This window comes from Pieris napi, chromosome 4 (assembly GCF_905475465.1).
Source record: "Pieris napi chromosome 4, ilPieNapi1.2, whole genome shotgun sequence".
Lineage (NCBI taxonomy): Eukaryota > Metazoa > Arthropoda > Insecta > Lepidoptera > Pieridae > Pieris > Pieris napi.
Window position 1 is genome coordinate 7282365 of NC_062237.1, and position 17142 is coordinate 7299506.

Here is a 17142-nt window from a genome sequence, read left to right on the forward strand (position 1 = left end):
GTATTATTGAATATTTTAGTACTTTATATTGAGAGTAGGGTTAATAAGGGAATAACATTCATTTCGTTAATCATTAAACGTATATTTTTTTTACTGTTCGTTAGTTTTTATACTTACTTGTTATCTCTATGTAACATTTACCTGCTTTAAATAATATTAAATTATTAAAGCTGAAGTCTACTATTATCAATTTTACGATATGAGCATTTAGCTAAAATACTTAACTTAATTAGCGCGTTGACTATAAAGGATAATCCTATTTGATAATTTTGCTATTTATTTTTTATGTCTGTCTTTTTATAATCGAATTAAATATTGCTACAAAGCGTGCGACGCACGACAAGCTTTCGGCCAGTATTATTCGCTTATTGACGTCTTCGACTTGTCATTCAGTTATTTTATAAAAATCCCTTAAAAATTAAACGATGATGATAAATAATGCGCTCACTTGACTTCGAGTTCTTCGCGTTCCAGACATTTAACCTAGTTAGGCCTGCGGGTTTTTTAGAACATTATCATATTTCACTTTTTTATTACAATATTTAAAAATATATAAAATCTACATAGTTAATAATTTCCGGTACAAAATTCCAGTTTTTACAAAATAAACTTCTACATAAATTTAAATATAATTATGTAGCCCTCATTACTCATAGCTGTAGCCTGTACCATAGCATATACGTTCCGCTTTTCCGATATACATATGTATCTATTTAATAAATCCCATTATAAAATTCTTCTTTAGCAATTTCTTTTCCTTATAATTACCCAAGTATCCATATTATTTTTATCTGACTTTTAAGCCCTTAATAAATGACCTAGTGATGCCCCTTATACAAATTAGCAAATATTCGTTATCTACTATCAGTATAACAATATTCCAGTATCTTATCTAGGTATCTACATTTCTGGTGTTTTGTACGGTAATCCAAATCTGCGCTGATTGACTTTTAGATGGTTTAATTAAAGCATATCTTATCAAATATTAGGATAACGTAAGTTATGAAGATCAGACCACAGACTTGCGAATGTCTGCGAAAGAATAAAATAAAAATAAAATTATATAGCCAGAGTTAATCATTATTTTTTAGAGTAGTGTTGGCCTAGTGGCTTCAGCATGCGACTCTTATCCTTGAGGTCGCAGGTTCGTGGCTGTGCACCAATGGTCGCTCGAACGGTGAAGGAAAACATCGTGAGGAAGCCGGCTTTCCTTAAACCCAAAAAGTCAACGGTGTGCGTCAGGCACAGGAGTCTGATCACCTACTTGCCTATTAAAATAACTAATGATCATGTAAGAGATACAGGTCCTGAACGTAATATCTGAGGCCCCGACGTTAAAAGTTGTAGCGTAACTGGTTTTTTTATTAGAGCGATATCAATAGTTTTTATAACAGGCGTGTAATGTTATGTTGGGTGATCACAAAAGTATGTAAAAAAATTATTTGTTCATTGTCGTTTCTTCGAATTGGACTTACAAAGTGATTCTTATCTCGATCGAATACTTTATAAATAATTTATGGATATTCTAAAGTCTATGTTTATTTTTGTGAAGGCTTGTTCGAAGAAAGATAAAATATGAAGCACTTTGGCGCCAACTATAAAGCTAGCAAATTCATCGGGGTTTCGGTCTTAGAAAAGCGCTTTTTATTTAAATAAATTTCCAACAGAGATCCTATACTAATTATTGTAATTTTTACAATACACATGTATCGAACGTTGTCTATACCTAGACAGTTAAATACTAGCTAAGTAGTTTAAACTAAACATAATTACAAACTGAGCTAAATCTTAGTCTTTAGCTTTAAGATCTTTCTGAGTCTTAAAAGCGCTGATATGTTTAATTATTTCAAATTAGGCTTATGACTTTCCAAAAACAAAAAGGAGACTCATTTAGTCGACTATAAATCAATATTTAGAGATATTTAGGTAGTACTATTTAGTAGGTTTGTTATATGGAAGAAACGATGTCTTTCCTTGGCGTGATATTTATTTTACGAATGTTGAAAAAAAAAGTAATTGTAGTTAGTCTTAAAGTAAATTGTCTCTGTCACCTGGCTGGTGATTAACAATTTGACTTTAATTCATAGAGTATAATAATTTTAATATCTTGACATTATAATGTAAAGATTTGGACATGATTCATGAACAACTAATTTATGACGTTAATAAGCCTGATGCTCTAAAATTATTACGCCCGTGAAACATTTCCGTTTTTATCAGTAGATAAACAGATAATTACCACGCCCACATAGTAAAGAGTATGTGTAATAGTATTTACTGAGTTTATGGAAGCTATATAAGGTGACGCTATCATGGATAAAACCATGTCAAAAGGATTCAAAAATGTTATCGTTTTCAAAGCAATTTTGAATTTCAAACAAATTCCCACAATTCGTAAAAATCATAAAATAATAAAACATTATAATTGAGTATCAATTATCTCAGGAAACATTCAGAAGATATATTTTTAACTGCTTTAGGGAGCGTTCAAGTATGGGGGCGTCCATAAATTACGTGAGGTGTTTTTTTAAATTTTCTGTACCTCCCTCCCGCCCTGGTGAGATGTCGTGAGATTTTATTCAACCCCATCCCCCAATCTCACGTGAGATTTTTCAAATGTGGGTTTCTTACGTAAACGCGTTGGATTGTTATTGAAAAAAGAAAAAATTTGCTTCGTGCTTTTATTTACGACTAAAACAAAATAAGTGAAATGTTGAGCTAACTAAACAGTTATGGAGTTAGCGGGAAGTTGCAGAGATGGCCTTTAGGGTCAACCGTTTTCCTATTTTTTTTTTTACGTAAAACTTGAACGCTCCCTTAGACAAAAACGAAGGAGGCAGCAATTTAAAGGGTTCTACGTGGCCAGCCTTGTTTAAACTATGAAGAAAGTTCGATTAGGAAAAAAAATTATCGTAAACTAATAAATTGTATAGAAATCTTGATTTTCTATGAAGCATTACCTGGAAACATTTAATGATTGTGACGGTCAAGGCCATCAAGATAAAAGATTCATTGTGTTCGCTCACTCGGTGTGACGATGATTTTTTAGTAAATACCAAAAACTATATCCAGTACATTTAATTGTACGTACTCCAAGTTGATCTGAAATAATGACGGACGCACCTTAAAGAATTAACTACTTATTTAAACACAGCTGCACCTTTCAGCTTTTATGATTATTTTTGTCTCTGCTGATCTGAAACGGTAATGGTTTCACCGGAGATCGGATTCACAACCTTATTTACTATAACGTTATTTTCGATACGCTACGTTCCATTGTGTAGTAAGGTCTACTACTAAATTTAGTTCCAATAGTAAAAGAAATATTTCAATCTAATCAGATATCAGAATTAATTCGTCATAACACACCTGTATATTCATTTCAGAAATAGACGATACAAAATAATGCGTTTATTGGATCGCGCACATGTTTTAGATTTATCACGGGAACAATTTATATAATAGACGGGACCAAAACGTGATTGTATAATAATATCCATCAAATCTGACCTTGTGTCAACAATGGTTTTTAATGTGTAAATTGATAAAAACGTGCAATGGCATTTGGCTAAAAGCGAATTAATGGCGTGAAACTATTAACATATTAAATAACTATTTGTTTATTGTTAAATAGCACATTAGTATAATGTGCATGAAACTCTAAACTGTAGGAAAGTAATTTCGCTTGATGTTCTACGACGCTTTTATTAAAGCAACGCGCTATTGTAATCAATTTTAGTATAATTACATTTCAAATTGTGTAATTGTTCGGTGTTCTTTTCTATCATTAAACCACGCATCGTACCTTATTATTGTTTAAACAACATGTTACCGTGGCCTAGTTGATGACGATCTTTAGCAACGCTGAAATTCTGGGTTCGTTCCCAAAAAAAACAATATTATTTTGGGTTTGTAGACCCATAATATTTAATAATTGTGCCTCGCCAATACCTCACTGAGGCGGAATTTATGTTTTTTGATTTAACATCAGCCCCCTTACTCTGTAACTTCCAATAGCGACAGTGATACCGAGCCCGACGTTTTTGTATGCTATTTCGATGTTGTTCTCGCAATATCCGTAGATGTCCAAAATCCCAACCTTGGAATTGAGCCGTATAAAAACTCATTATTGAGATCGGTTTCGCTGATGTTAAATGAGTACATCCAGGTGACTTCAACGTTGGCTGATGATCTATAGCCTAGTCGTTGTAATCATATTCCCCATAGCTTAGCTTTTAGTGTATTCTCATACATTTTCTTGAAGAATCCTTGGCAATTATTGCTTAGGTAATTTGCCAATTGCAGAAGTACGTCACAACAGAGATGTTGACTACTAGAGTAACGAGCAAAGGAAATAACCACTAGAAGTTTTGGTTATATATAGATTACATTGTAAGAAAAGTACCTATATAAAAAATCTAGTAGGTATCTATAGATACTGTGATAACTGATTATTCTGCAATGTGTTTCCGTATTAGAAATTCGCAAGACTTCGCATATTAAAAACGAAATATTAAATATTTAGATACCTATTAGAAACTCAGCTTTGAAAGATTCACCTGAAAGGTTGCAGCGCCGCTGGTTTATTTTTATTTTATTTATTTACACTTCGTTGCAAATAAAAGAAACACAATACATAAAAATTATAAGGGATGCAACTGCCGGCCTTATCGCTAATAAACGATCTCTTCCAGGCAACCCTAGTTAAAGAGAAAAACTTAAAAAAAAGAAACATATATATATATATACATATATATATATATATATATAGAACCTTAATATAAAGTAATACAAAAGAAAATATTAATAACAGACTAAAAACTTAAAAGCTAATCTTACAAATTCATGAACAGCGAATAGTGATGCAAAAGGAAACATAAGAATTATACAAGTCACGATTGATCAGGATAGGATAAAGTTAAGAAATCATTATACAGAAGAGTTTTAAAAGATGACAGAGAGGTAGCCAATCGTATGGAGTCGGGCAGCCTATTCCACAACTTAATAGCGGATATCGTGAATGAATTGCCTAAGAATTGTTGATATTAATATAAAATGTTAATATAAACTCCTATGAAAAAATGATTAACTCAAAAAACGCTGATAATAATCACTATAACTAAAACTTAAGTTTAAATTTTCTGAATTCGTGTAAAAGGGTCAAAGAAGCCTCACAAACACCACGGAAGCGCTATAAATTCTTATACAAATATGTAGAAGCTTGGTCACGATTTCGTCTGCATAAAAAAAGTCTATTTTCTATAAGTAAAAATTATGTACAATCGTAACTAGTCGCTCACATGATATTAAAGCTAAACATACAAACACGTCGTGTTTAACGTCACAGAGTATAAATTGTGATCTATTTTTGGTACCGCTACGAAGTATGTACAATCAGCAAAATCAAACACTTTAAAAATTATATTCATAATATTCAAAGTACAACTACTCTGTAAATCCCAATACTCGACTTTTATTTTATTTTTTTCATTTTGTTTGACGCGGGAGTTAGCGATACCGACTCCCAAGGTTAAAACATAGGTATATACATAAATAACTGACAAAAGAAGAAAGAACTATGTCGAAGTCATCAAGTTTTAGAAAATTTTAGAAATTACAGACCACAGTCGCAGTTTCGAGATCTGACAAACTTTTGCATGAAGTTGGTATTTTTGACAATGTTTCAAGGTAAATAGGATTTAAAATATGGGAAAAAACCGAAATCTTTTTGCATTTGGCGTACACGAAAAAAAATAGTCTGACGGAAATTTGCCCCACAAAAGTATATAACTTAGAAAAAGCCATAAAATATTATTTCTGCTAGTCTGTTACTCTTGCTAACGAAGAAGGACTAACTAACTATAAGCTACTTCCTAAAATAAGAGCGTTTTCTGGTAGAACATGTTTGTTTACGTCACGCGACTATTTCATTGAACTGTCTGAATGGGTGTCTACGCGTTTACGGTAATAGAATGATTCCTATAATTGTATCATTCTATCACGCAATCCTTTAATTAATAAAGAAGCTATCAGAACAAAATAAATAATAAATCTCCATACCTACAGAACTTTGATTTTAAAGGGTTGATTTCATCAACCTGTATAGTGTATATATACCCTATATATCAAAACCATTTCATGTCTTTTAGACCGTCAATATTTAAGTGCATATCTACTTTGTACTAATTTACATTTCGCAATCATTACAAATCTCTTGAATTTGTGTTAAACAATTTTCATCTAAATGCTCTACAAATGATCTGAAAACTAAAACAAACCAGGCTTAGAAGCCAAATAAAGATAAGAGTTCTTTTTGTGTCGCAATTATTGAATATTATTGCTTAATCTCAAGTTAAATGTAAACATCAAAGTCTGTGACCGAGTTTTGCAATTGTTTTAGTTGAAAATGAAAACTCAAAGCTATATATTTATTTAGTGCTCCTACAGCTAGCTTTAATTACATATATAACAAAAAACAATTATCTAAAATACTTATCAAGATGATATTAAAACCATATTTTCATTTCAAGCATATTTATGGTTAGCATGTTATACAATTGTATTTTATTGTATAATTTACTCTATACTAGACTATCTAATCATCATATACATACATAGACTTATGAATAAATCTAAAAAAACCTACTGTTATTACATTACGACGGTTACAAAACAGTTTAATTATAAGTCTTAAAAAGTATAATTATATTACAAATTCTTTTTATAATGCAAATGATATTAATTAAACAATACAGCGAGCATATAAAATTGATTACGAATAAAACAACACAAGTTAGCAGAACTGAGTTCGTTTGTTTTTTATTTTTAAATATGATGTGTAATTTTGATTATGTTGCTCAAGAGTTGATATAGCAGGAATTTGATTAATTATGCAGGAATTGTAATTCAACAATACTAACATTTAAAGAGCTATAACCGCTAATGTTACGAAGAAAATATAAATGTTATTTATCTTTTCTACACTTCTTGGTCGAATGGTGAATATGATATTGGTGTACAGGATAGAATATCTTCAACTTTAGATGTTCTCTCATTTTTGTTATTCCTCCACCGCTCTTTTTGGCTTGACGTATTATAAGCATCGAGTGATTTGATTTTGTAATATTTTGGATCGAATTTTATCCTGCGATTATTTTCAATTGTTTTATTTTTTTTCAGGTGGCTTGGGAACTCGTCACTGGGTGACGTTCATGCTGTTCTTAGGGATGGCTAACGCTTACGTCATGAGGACAAATATGTCAGTTGCTATCGTTGCTATGGTCAACCACACCGCACTGCCCGTTAGCCACGAAGCTATGGACACCGAGTGTGGTGACGTCAGCCCTAATTCCACGAAGGTAATTCGAAAAATGCGTTTTACAACCGACATTCAATTCGCGGTAATTTTCAACAAAGCGATTTGGTGTAAATTAATATAATACAGAGATACTAATATTTTAAGTATGTTTATAGAAAGTATATTTGAAATTTCGAGAAAGCAACAGTTTCTACAAGAATTATCAAAATTAACCGAATTTTTCTAATTATTTTTCAAAACTTCAATCTCATCAAAATATATAAATTAATACAATAAAATTTATGGTAATATAAAATTTTCATACTGAATTTAATCATAAAGTTATGTTAACTTACACTTTTTTGACCATTCATAGGATACTTTACAACAAGACGGCGAGTTTGTATGGAGTTCTCCTCTCCAGGGCTACATCCTTTCTTCTTTCTTCTATGGCTACGTAATCACTCAGATACCCTTCGGTATTCTCTCAAAGAGGTGAGCTATTATGATCTTCATCTTTCACGATAAAATAATTCTTAAGTGAATCAATAAAATTAAGTTATGAATACTATACGTATAATTAATGACAAATATGACGTGAATACACAAATGTTAGCATTAATGTTGGAAAAGTGTGATAGTTTCTAAATTTAGTGATGGCAAGGAAACTGCGGCCAAAACCGATCTAAAAATGTACTATTGCCGTCACGTGCCGTGAGTACGAAATAGGAAAAGTGCCTTTATGAAATACTTGTAGATATTAACATGTAGGTGTAGATCTGATATAATTTTATTTTACTCGGTAATTAATAAAAGAACAAGGTGATTGGACAGTATAGCGATACTTTTATGAATATTATTATCTCCAATTTCAATTGCATAGCTAAAAACTGACAAATGTAGAAATATTAATGTCAATAAGAAACCCAACAAAATTTAAATTGCAGGTACGGAGCTCGTCTCTTCCTCGGAGTAGGAATGTTGATCAACTCTGTGTTCGGTCTACTAGTGCCTGTTGCAGCCAAAGCTGGTTATCCTTGGCTTATTCTCGTGCGATTCATACAAGGACTAGGAGAGGTAAACTAATTTTAATTAATTATTATTACCGTACAGAACAGTGTTGGCCTAGTGGCTTCAGCGTGCGACTCTTATCCCTGAGGTCGTAGGTTCTATCCCCGGCTGTGTACCAATGGATTTTCTAGCTCACGGCAACTCTTAATTTGGTGTGATTATTTATTTATTTACACTTCGTTACCGCATACAAAATGTGTATATAAAAAAAAGCAGGCAACGGGCGGCCTTATTGCTATTGAAGTTAGCAGTAATCTGTACCGTTTAATAGCTTTTAATATCATCATAAAACAATTTAGCATTATTATTTTGTTCTAGATAGTAATAATTTGTTTATCATCTTTTTTAACATTCAACCTAATTATCTATAATAGCTTTTAAGTTTTAAAACAACGGAATTCCCAATCACACTTTCATTGTATGTAAAATATCCATAAACTATTTCTTAGTGGAAGTGTACAACATAATGGTCTAAGATCCCGCTGCAGGATTGGTGCGCTCATCGACTATTTGTTTAAAACCAAATTTTTATGTTTATTTATAATTAAGAGAATACATATGTACTAGGGTGCCTATCAAAATTTGGCCGCAATTATTTTTAATTAAATTATTTTTAATTGATTTTTGGTAAAAAATTTCGTTCATTTATTATTTAAATAAAATAACGTCTACATCACGGTAATTAATATGAAGATTCTAAAAAATCACGGGTGCCGTTGCGCATCTGGCCGCACCTCTTTGCAGCCAGGTGTAAACAGGTATGATTTCGATAAATTTATACGTTTATAACCTATTTTTATGAATTATATGTCAAATTGAAGCTAATTTTTTTCTATTAATTATCATATAAAGTTGCTTAATTAAATCTGGCCGCAAATAAGGGCTACTGGCTGTTAAAGATAATAAATATTTAAGGTAGAGTGAAAGAGAGTTAGCGCGTAACATCATTTGTCAGACGAGGACAGCGATTGTCGGCTAAGCGACGCGCTTTTAAGCCATTGCGCATGCGTCGAATGTCAGTGTTCTCAAACTGAATACAGTAGAAGCTCGTTAAGTCGAACCTCGATAAGTCAAAAACCTCCAAATCTCGAAAAAATGTTTTGTTCCCTTCCCTTAAAACACCAAAACCTCCATTACTTGAAATCTTGACCCTCTGTTAATCGAAATAATCACCGAGTCCCTACAAGCCATTTTGGTACATATTTTTTGGCGTCTCCCTTGATGTTCGACTTATAGAGGTTCTACTGATGATAGATGCAACATTTTTATTCTAACATAAAAAACCACGCTGTTTTGGAGTTCGTAATAAACAACGTTTTATATTTACATTGTTATTTTATTTGTGCATCTAAAAATTATTATATTAATTAATGTAAAATAAAATTGATAAAGATGAAGTCGTGTTTTTTGTGTAACGAAAAAAGCAATGTACTCGACTTTAATAATGTATCATTCCAAAAGTGCTCGCTAATGTTATTGTTTCGTCGTAAAAAAAAATATAAACTTCAAAATTTATTATCATTTTAAAAAACCATTTAATATCATTAATATCTAATAGAGATATAATATTTAAGTTTGAATCATTCAAATAATTTGTAATTGGATTATTGCTTCATCAAAATGTTCAACAAATTGCTAACTAGACCGTCGACATTATATCAAATCAATATTAATTTTTTGTTGCAATTTTTAAATTTGTCATTTTGAAAAAAATTACATATTTTTTATAAGTCGTCTCTATTACTCCCCGGTGGTTGAGAACACTAACGTTCGACGCATGCGCAATGGCTTAAAAGCGCGTCGCTTAGCCGACAATCGCTGTCCTCGTCTGACAAATGATGTTACGCGCTAACTCTCTTTCACTCTACCTTAAATATTTATTATCTTTAACAGCCAGTAGCCCTTATTTGCGGCCAGATTTAATTAAGCAACTTTATATGATAATTAATAGAAAAAAATTAGCTTCAATTTGACATATAATTCATAAAAATAGGTTATAAACGTATAAATTTATCGAAATCATACCTGTTTACACCTGGCTGCAAAGAGGTGCGGCCAGATGCGCAACGGCACCCGTGATTTTTTAGAATCTTCATATTAATTACCGTGATGTAGACGTTATTTTATTTAAATAATAAATGAACGAAATTTTTTACCAAAAATCAATTAAAAATAATTGCGGCCAAATTTTGATAGGCACCCTAGTACATATGTATTCTCTTAATTATAAATAAACATAAAAATTTGGTTTTAAACAAATAGTCGATGAGCGCACCAATCCTGCAGCGGGATCTCGTACTATAATGTGTTTCTTATTTGTGCGATACTAGGTATTATGCTGCAGTCAAACCGTAAATATAACTATGTAGTACCTATTGTTTAGTCTTGTTTAAATAATAACTAAACTTTCTCTTTATCATATAGCGGCGATGTGATAGAGAATTTGAATTTCGAACCCGTTTGTTTTGCTTTTCAGGGACCAATAGTGCCGTGCTCACACGCTATGTTAGCGAAGTGGATTCCACCAAACGAGAGAAGTCGGATGGGAGCAGCTGTATATGCCGGTGAGATATAGTTTTCAATATATATGTTCATTGGTCTTTGATCGCACTATAAAATATAATTCATCGTTATTTATCTATCTATATATATATATATAAAAATGAAACCCGTTTTTCGTTGTCACGACATAACATGAAAACGGCTTGACCGATTTGTCTGATTATTTTTTTATAATATTCCTTGACGTACGAGGATGGTTCTTACGGAGAGAAAAAATAAAAAAAATTGAGTGAAAAAGTCTAAAAACAACACTTTTCTATATTCCCATACAAAATATTCGTAATACAATATTTCAAGGCAATTTGAACTTTAATACCATATCATAAAGTTCAAGTGTTAGTGGAGGGGTTCCGGGAAGGTAAATTTTTATTTTTTGACATAATGTATTTGTTGTATTATCAACTTTCGTTTTTTTATCTTACTAGCTAGACCGGTGTCCCGAATAACAGAATAAGTATTAAAAAAAAATAAAGAATCGACTGTTAGGCGGTACGATGTTCGCCAGGCCAGCTAATGTAAAATATAAAAATCTGATTAAAGCAAAAGGTTCTTTAAACGATTCAACACTTCTTGCCTTTTTTATTATGTCGAATGCTCTTGGTCTATGAAAACGTTTTGTTTTCTTTCCAGGAGCCCAATTCGGTACAGTTATCTCCATGCCTCTATCTGGTCTTCTCTCGGCCTACGGGTTCGCTGGAGGCTGGCCTTCCATATTCTACGTATTTGGTCTGATCGGGACTGTCTGGTGTATTGCCTTCCTGCTCTTCGTGTCCGAGGACCCTGAACAGTGTCCGAGGATCAAGGAAGCTGAGAAGAAATACATTTTGAACTCTTTGTGGGGCGCTGCTGGATCTAGTGTAAGCTTAACACTATTAATGAAATATAATATTTGATTATAACGTATACCTACCAATTAAAACAAAAAAATTATGGCAATAATTATGGCATTACTTTTGGCCGTTGTAGTTCTTGTTATTTGTACAATAATAATATAAGAAATAAAATCAAACAAGAATATTTTTTTCATTATTCGGATAGTAACAGAATGGCATATTTATGATATTTTTTTAATTTCCAGTCACCACCAATCCCATGGAAGAAGATTCTGATGTCCATGCCCTTCTGGGCTATAATGTTGGCACACATGGGACAGAACTACGGCTATGAGACCTTGATGACAGAGCTGCCAACCTTTATGCGACAAGTGTTGCACTTCTCTATCAAAGATGTAAGTCTAATTGTTAAAACGTGGCCGACTTATTATATGCTGTTCGCGCGAGTAATATGTTTCAACAATAAAAAATACGACGAGACCTTGAGCCAATATTAATATTATAGTAGGTACATTTATTTTAATTATCTTAATTTATTTATTTTTAATAAAATTTATGTGACGGTGGAACACAAATTGGTCATAATTTCTCAGTCTACCGAAACGTCGACATTCATTTCAATAATTTTATTATACTTTACTAAAATAAATTAACGAATGAATCAAAGATAAAGCGAATCTAATAAACAAAATATAATAGTTGGTTTACAATGTTAAGGTGATACGTACAAAGTGCGATAGTAGGGAATAATTGGTATTGATAGTGACGAGGAGTATGATGGCTTACAAACATTTTGTATGAAGGCCCAAATAAACCACAACCACACGAATTGGCAATTAATCAAGTGACTGTCATATGTTCAAGTGGGGTCAATGGGGCTAACAATCTTATGAATCATTTCGCGCCTTCTAATTGCTACTCGCGTTAAACGGTATGTTATGATGTTAATTGTGTGGTGATTTTTTTAACTCAATAACAGAAAAAAGGTTTTTCTACTTTAAGGATAGATAATACATGAATTCACATCGAATCGAAATGTTAATACAAATTGCAATTGATTTACGTATCCTCTTAGTGATTTCAATTCAATAAATTTTGTAATAATTGATAAATATGTAAATACTAGTGGACCCGATAGACGTTATCCTGCATGATATTTCAAGCGATTAGTAAAGCAAAGTATGAAAGTACCGACTGCAGCGCCATCTGGCGGGCTGATTTGTGAATCTAAACCATTCCCAGATCCCCTTGAACACACACAAAAAATTTCATCAAAATCGGTCCAGTCGTTTGAGAGAAGTTCAGTGACATACACACTCACAGAAGAATCATATATATAAAGATTATTTCGGTCCTATTCTATACTGTACGTTATTTTACAGTATTTTTCATAATGTTTCAGAACGGTTTCGTATCAGCTCTGCCCTACCTATGCATGTGGCTTTTCTCAATGTTCATCTCCGTGGTGGCTGACTGGATGTTGTCAAGCGGACGATTCAACCACACGCAAGTCAGGAAGATTATTAACAGTATTGGTAAGTGCATTAATAACATTTCCTATTAACAAAATTCTAAAATATTCTTGATGCGAATGCTTCTTCTATTTTCTTATATTTTATAACTGAAAGTTTAATCGTTACGATTAAACTTTCAGTTATAAAATAGTAAAGTTTAATCGTTACGATTGAGTACATAATTCCTAAGTTAAACACTGAATACTATTATACCGTAAAATTCTTACTATACATAAACCATTAAACACGTTTAAGATATATCATCTAAATGTAATACAAAAAATTGAAAATAGTATCACACTGTAACGCATTAAATACTTTAATTCTTAAACGATTTTTTATTTGATTTTGTTTTTAAGCTATTGCATAGATTTTATCGCGGGATTTGAGCGCGGCGACCGAATCAAGAAATTCCGTAACGAAAAAACCTTACACACGATGACGTAATATAGGTGCGGCAAATACGCGTTAGAGTGGGGCAAAACGCATACTGCGCATTCCCATCTCTCTCACGAGATCGGTGACGTAGCGTGAGCGCGGAGTTAGAGTGAGACAGACTATATAGTATAGACCTTTTAGTCTGAGTCTGGTAGAGTGGTAGATTGAAATAATATCAAAGAAAAAACTTGAATTAATATCAAAGAAAAACAAATACTGCATAAATAGAAAAAAAATATAATTATAACTGCGTAAGTTGATTAAAATGCTATGCAATAGCTTTGCCGCGGCAGTCCCCGAGTGCCACACGTTTTGTTTTTTTTTATTGGCCTGTGTACCTACCGTTCGTGGTACGTGGTTACCATATAATAAGGCCGTATATTTTATTTAAGCGTCGGTGGTGTGTTATTATAAGTCGCTGGATCATTCTTACTATGTACTAAGTAATATACGATTTTAGGTGAATACGGTCCAGCAATAGGTCTATTCATCGCTGCAAACACGGGCTGCAACCCAGCTGCGACCGTCGCTATTCTCGCCGTTGGTGTTGGGCTCAACGGTGGTATCTACTCAGGATTCAAGGTGAGAACTTTTGATTATCAGATGGCAAGAATCAATCCTTAAAATTTATAGAAATGATTATTTAACTTACTAGTTGACTCGACAGTGTGTCCTGTCTTAACTATGAATATTAAATTTGGATTGATATAATTCATAAAACATTATACATATTATTCAAAAATAGTGATCTGTGTTAAACGATACGTACAGCGTGCATTCTGTCAATAGCTGAGAGTCATTTAAAAAAACTGACAGTTATGTAAAATTTATATTGTCATTAAGTTTTCTTTAATGTTCCGCTGAACTTTATTACGTCACTGTAAGACTTGCTGTTTCGTACCTCACATTTTCCAATTAAAATCTAGCAAACAAAAAATCAGTAAATACCTATTTGTTTTCCAGGTGAACCATTTGGACATATCGCCTCGTTTCGCGGGTATTCTGATGGCATTTACAAACTGCTTGGCCAACCTAACGGGATTGCTTGCACCCATCATCGCTGGATATATCATTGACGGAAACGTAAGATCTTTTAATACTTTCATTAGAATATTTATGTGTGTAAATAATAGACCGGATTTATATATAATAATATAATTCTAAATATGAATCAATCATGACAAAAAATTAGTAAGCATTGTGGTTAGAAATATAATTAGTAGGTCACCAATTTAATATATCACATTTGACATTAGTTCTAGCTTCATAAGTTCACTGACGCAATATTGTAACGACGTTCACTCTTTAGAACATAAATTGTTTTTAATGAAAGTAAATCTCGAATTCACCTTCAAATTTAATTATTACAGGAGTATTTTTAAGCAATTGTAACTTTAAAAATAAGTAATATATTTTAGCCGCAGTTACAAGGTGAAGTTATTGACTTTTTAAATGAGGTGTCAAATATGATCTATTACTTATATTGCCTAATACTATATCCGTAATCCGCATAACTAACTTTTTTTTTCTTTTTTAGCCATCACAAGCCCAATGGAGAATAGTATTCTACATCGCAGGCGGTGTTTATATATTCTGTGCAACATTCTACAACCTATTCAGCTCTGGACGGCGGCAGGACTGGGACAATCCTGCCGAAGACGACGCAAACGCGAAAAAAGCTGCAGAAAAGAAAGCAAGGAAATCAGAAAGGAAAAACGCGAGTTACGAAAACACAGCTGAGACCGCGCAGTAGAAAAGTTCGAAACGCTCGGCGAACGCAACTGGTAAATTATCATTTTTTGACAGCTCTTAGTCGATTGTCAATTTATTGACGGCAAACTCCAAAACACACAATTCAAAAAACAAACCCAATATGTTCGCCTCGAGCTGAAATGATACGAGTTACAAAGATGCTTTTTATGAGACTGTAGGAATATTTCTACTAATTTAGTACAATATGAAATTACTTTACAAATTTGACACTGATTTTAAAAATAAAAAAATGCTTATGGTAATTAAATTATATTGTGAAATTTTGGTTGTATTTATGGTTTATGTTGCATACAGTCAGTGTTGTAAACAACAAGAAGACGCACATCAATGAGGCTGTGATATTATCTTGTGTAGTCCTTTGAGCTCGTATCATCTTGTTAAATATTTATTAATAAAGTGTTAGTTTATTAACTACCATAGAAGTATTGTATAGCTTGAGTGAAAGATATTTATGATCGTCATAAGGTGAATGTGATGAATTCGTTTGGTGAATTTCGGGAAAGTTTGGAGTCTTGTCTTTTTGCATTAAAAATTTTCTACAATACTCACGACAAATCCCTTAATCCACGGTATCATATTTTGAATATTCTAAATATTTTTCAGTGCGCCGTGTTATATTAAAAATAAAATGTATTTTTAAAATGCAGAATAATTATATCTAAATGTAATAATGACAAACAAAATTTCCCATTTTTATCAAACTTGTATTCTATAAGTATTTATATTGTGACGATATAAGGGTCCAAATGTTTGTATAAATGTTTGTTGTCCAAGCCAGTGATTTCTCACAATCCTCGCAATAAAATATTCATAAACAAAGTGCATTTCACGAAATGGCAAGCTAAGCTTAATAATAATAGACGAGACCATCTGCAGATGTATACATCCATCCGCATCATGTTTTGTTGGTTTGTAATTTGTATCGGTTAAATTCTGGCCAGGAATGGAGTATTGTGAAGTGCACTGGAGTTAAGAAAGTATTATTTTGTATATGCAAATTAATTGCAGCATCTCGAATAACAGAAAACCTAAACAAAACCAAATCTAAAGAATGTTTTATTCATTTTCACGTCTGAATTAAGTATGTGTCGCAATTTTGGTTTTTGGCAAATGAAATATTAAAAACATTTACTTTATGTTTGTGCCAATAATGAATTTGAATTTATTAAAATGTTATGCGAATTATATAAGTAAATGTTGCACAACTAAGCAATTATTGTAAGACAAATTATAATTTTAGTTTTATGTAACTTGCGACGTTATGCGTTGCATGCTCGGAGCTGATGTGATCATTTTAGAATATTTGAGCTAAAGTAGCTTAAAGTGTTTTACCATAGACAAGATGTTTTGTATTTATAATATTATTGTAGGCTTAAATGTAGGACGATATTGAATTCAGCTTTTAAAACCAATGGTATGAAACATACCATTATTCCAATGTGAATTAAAAATTATTTTAAATATATTATATAATAATATAGTGCCTCGTTACATCGTTTCTAAATATCGGATGAGTTTGTAATATTAACGTCTGGCCAATAAATACTGTCCATTTAAATAGGCTTAGTGAATATTAATTAAAATAAATTTTATATCATCAAACTTTTACAGCTTTTGAGAAATAAATCGAGGTTAATATTTTCATGTTTTATTC

General features: G+C 32.1%; 1 protein-coding gene across 2 annotated transcripts in view; it reads left to right on the forward strand.

Annotated features, from left to right (window-relative positions):
- Positions 1-17126, forward strand: part of LOC125048783 (putative inorganic phosphate cotransporter) — a 44356-nt gene extending 27230 nt beyond the window's left edge. For both annotated transcript variants that reach the window (XM_047647664.1, XM_047647663.1), the window contains exons 2-11: positions 7180-7358; positions 7674-7792; positions 8245-8374; positions 10845-10932; positions 11561-11787; positions 12009-12158; positions 13166-13298; positions 14176-14297; positions 14679-14798; positions 15253-17126. In XM_047647664.1, coding sequence (XP_047503620.1) covers positions 7180-7358; positions 7674-7792; positions 8245-8374; positions 10845-10932; positions 11561-11787; positions 12009-12158; positions 13166-13298; positions 14176-14297; positions 14679-14798; positions 15253-15468 — 1484 coding nt within the window. In that variant the 3' untranslated portion in view covers positions 15469-17126. The remainder of the gene's footprint in view (positions 1-7179; positions 7359-7673; positions 7793-8244; positions 8375-10844; positions 10933-11560; positions 11788-12008; positions 12159-13165; positions 13299-14175; positions 14298-14678; positions 14799-15252) is intronic.
- The last annotated feature ends 16 nt before the right edge of the window (positions 17127-17142 follow it).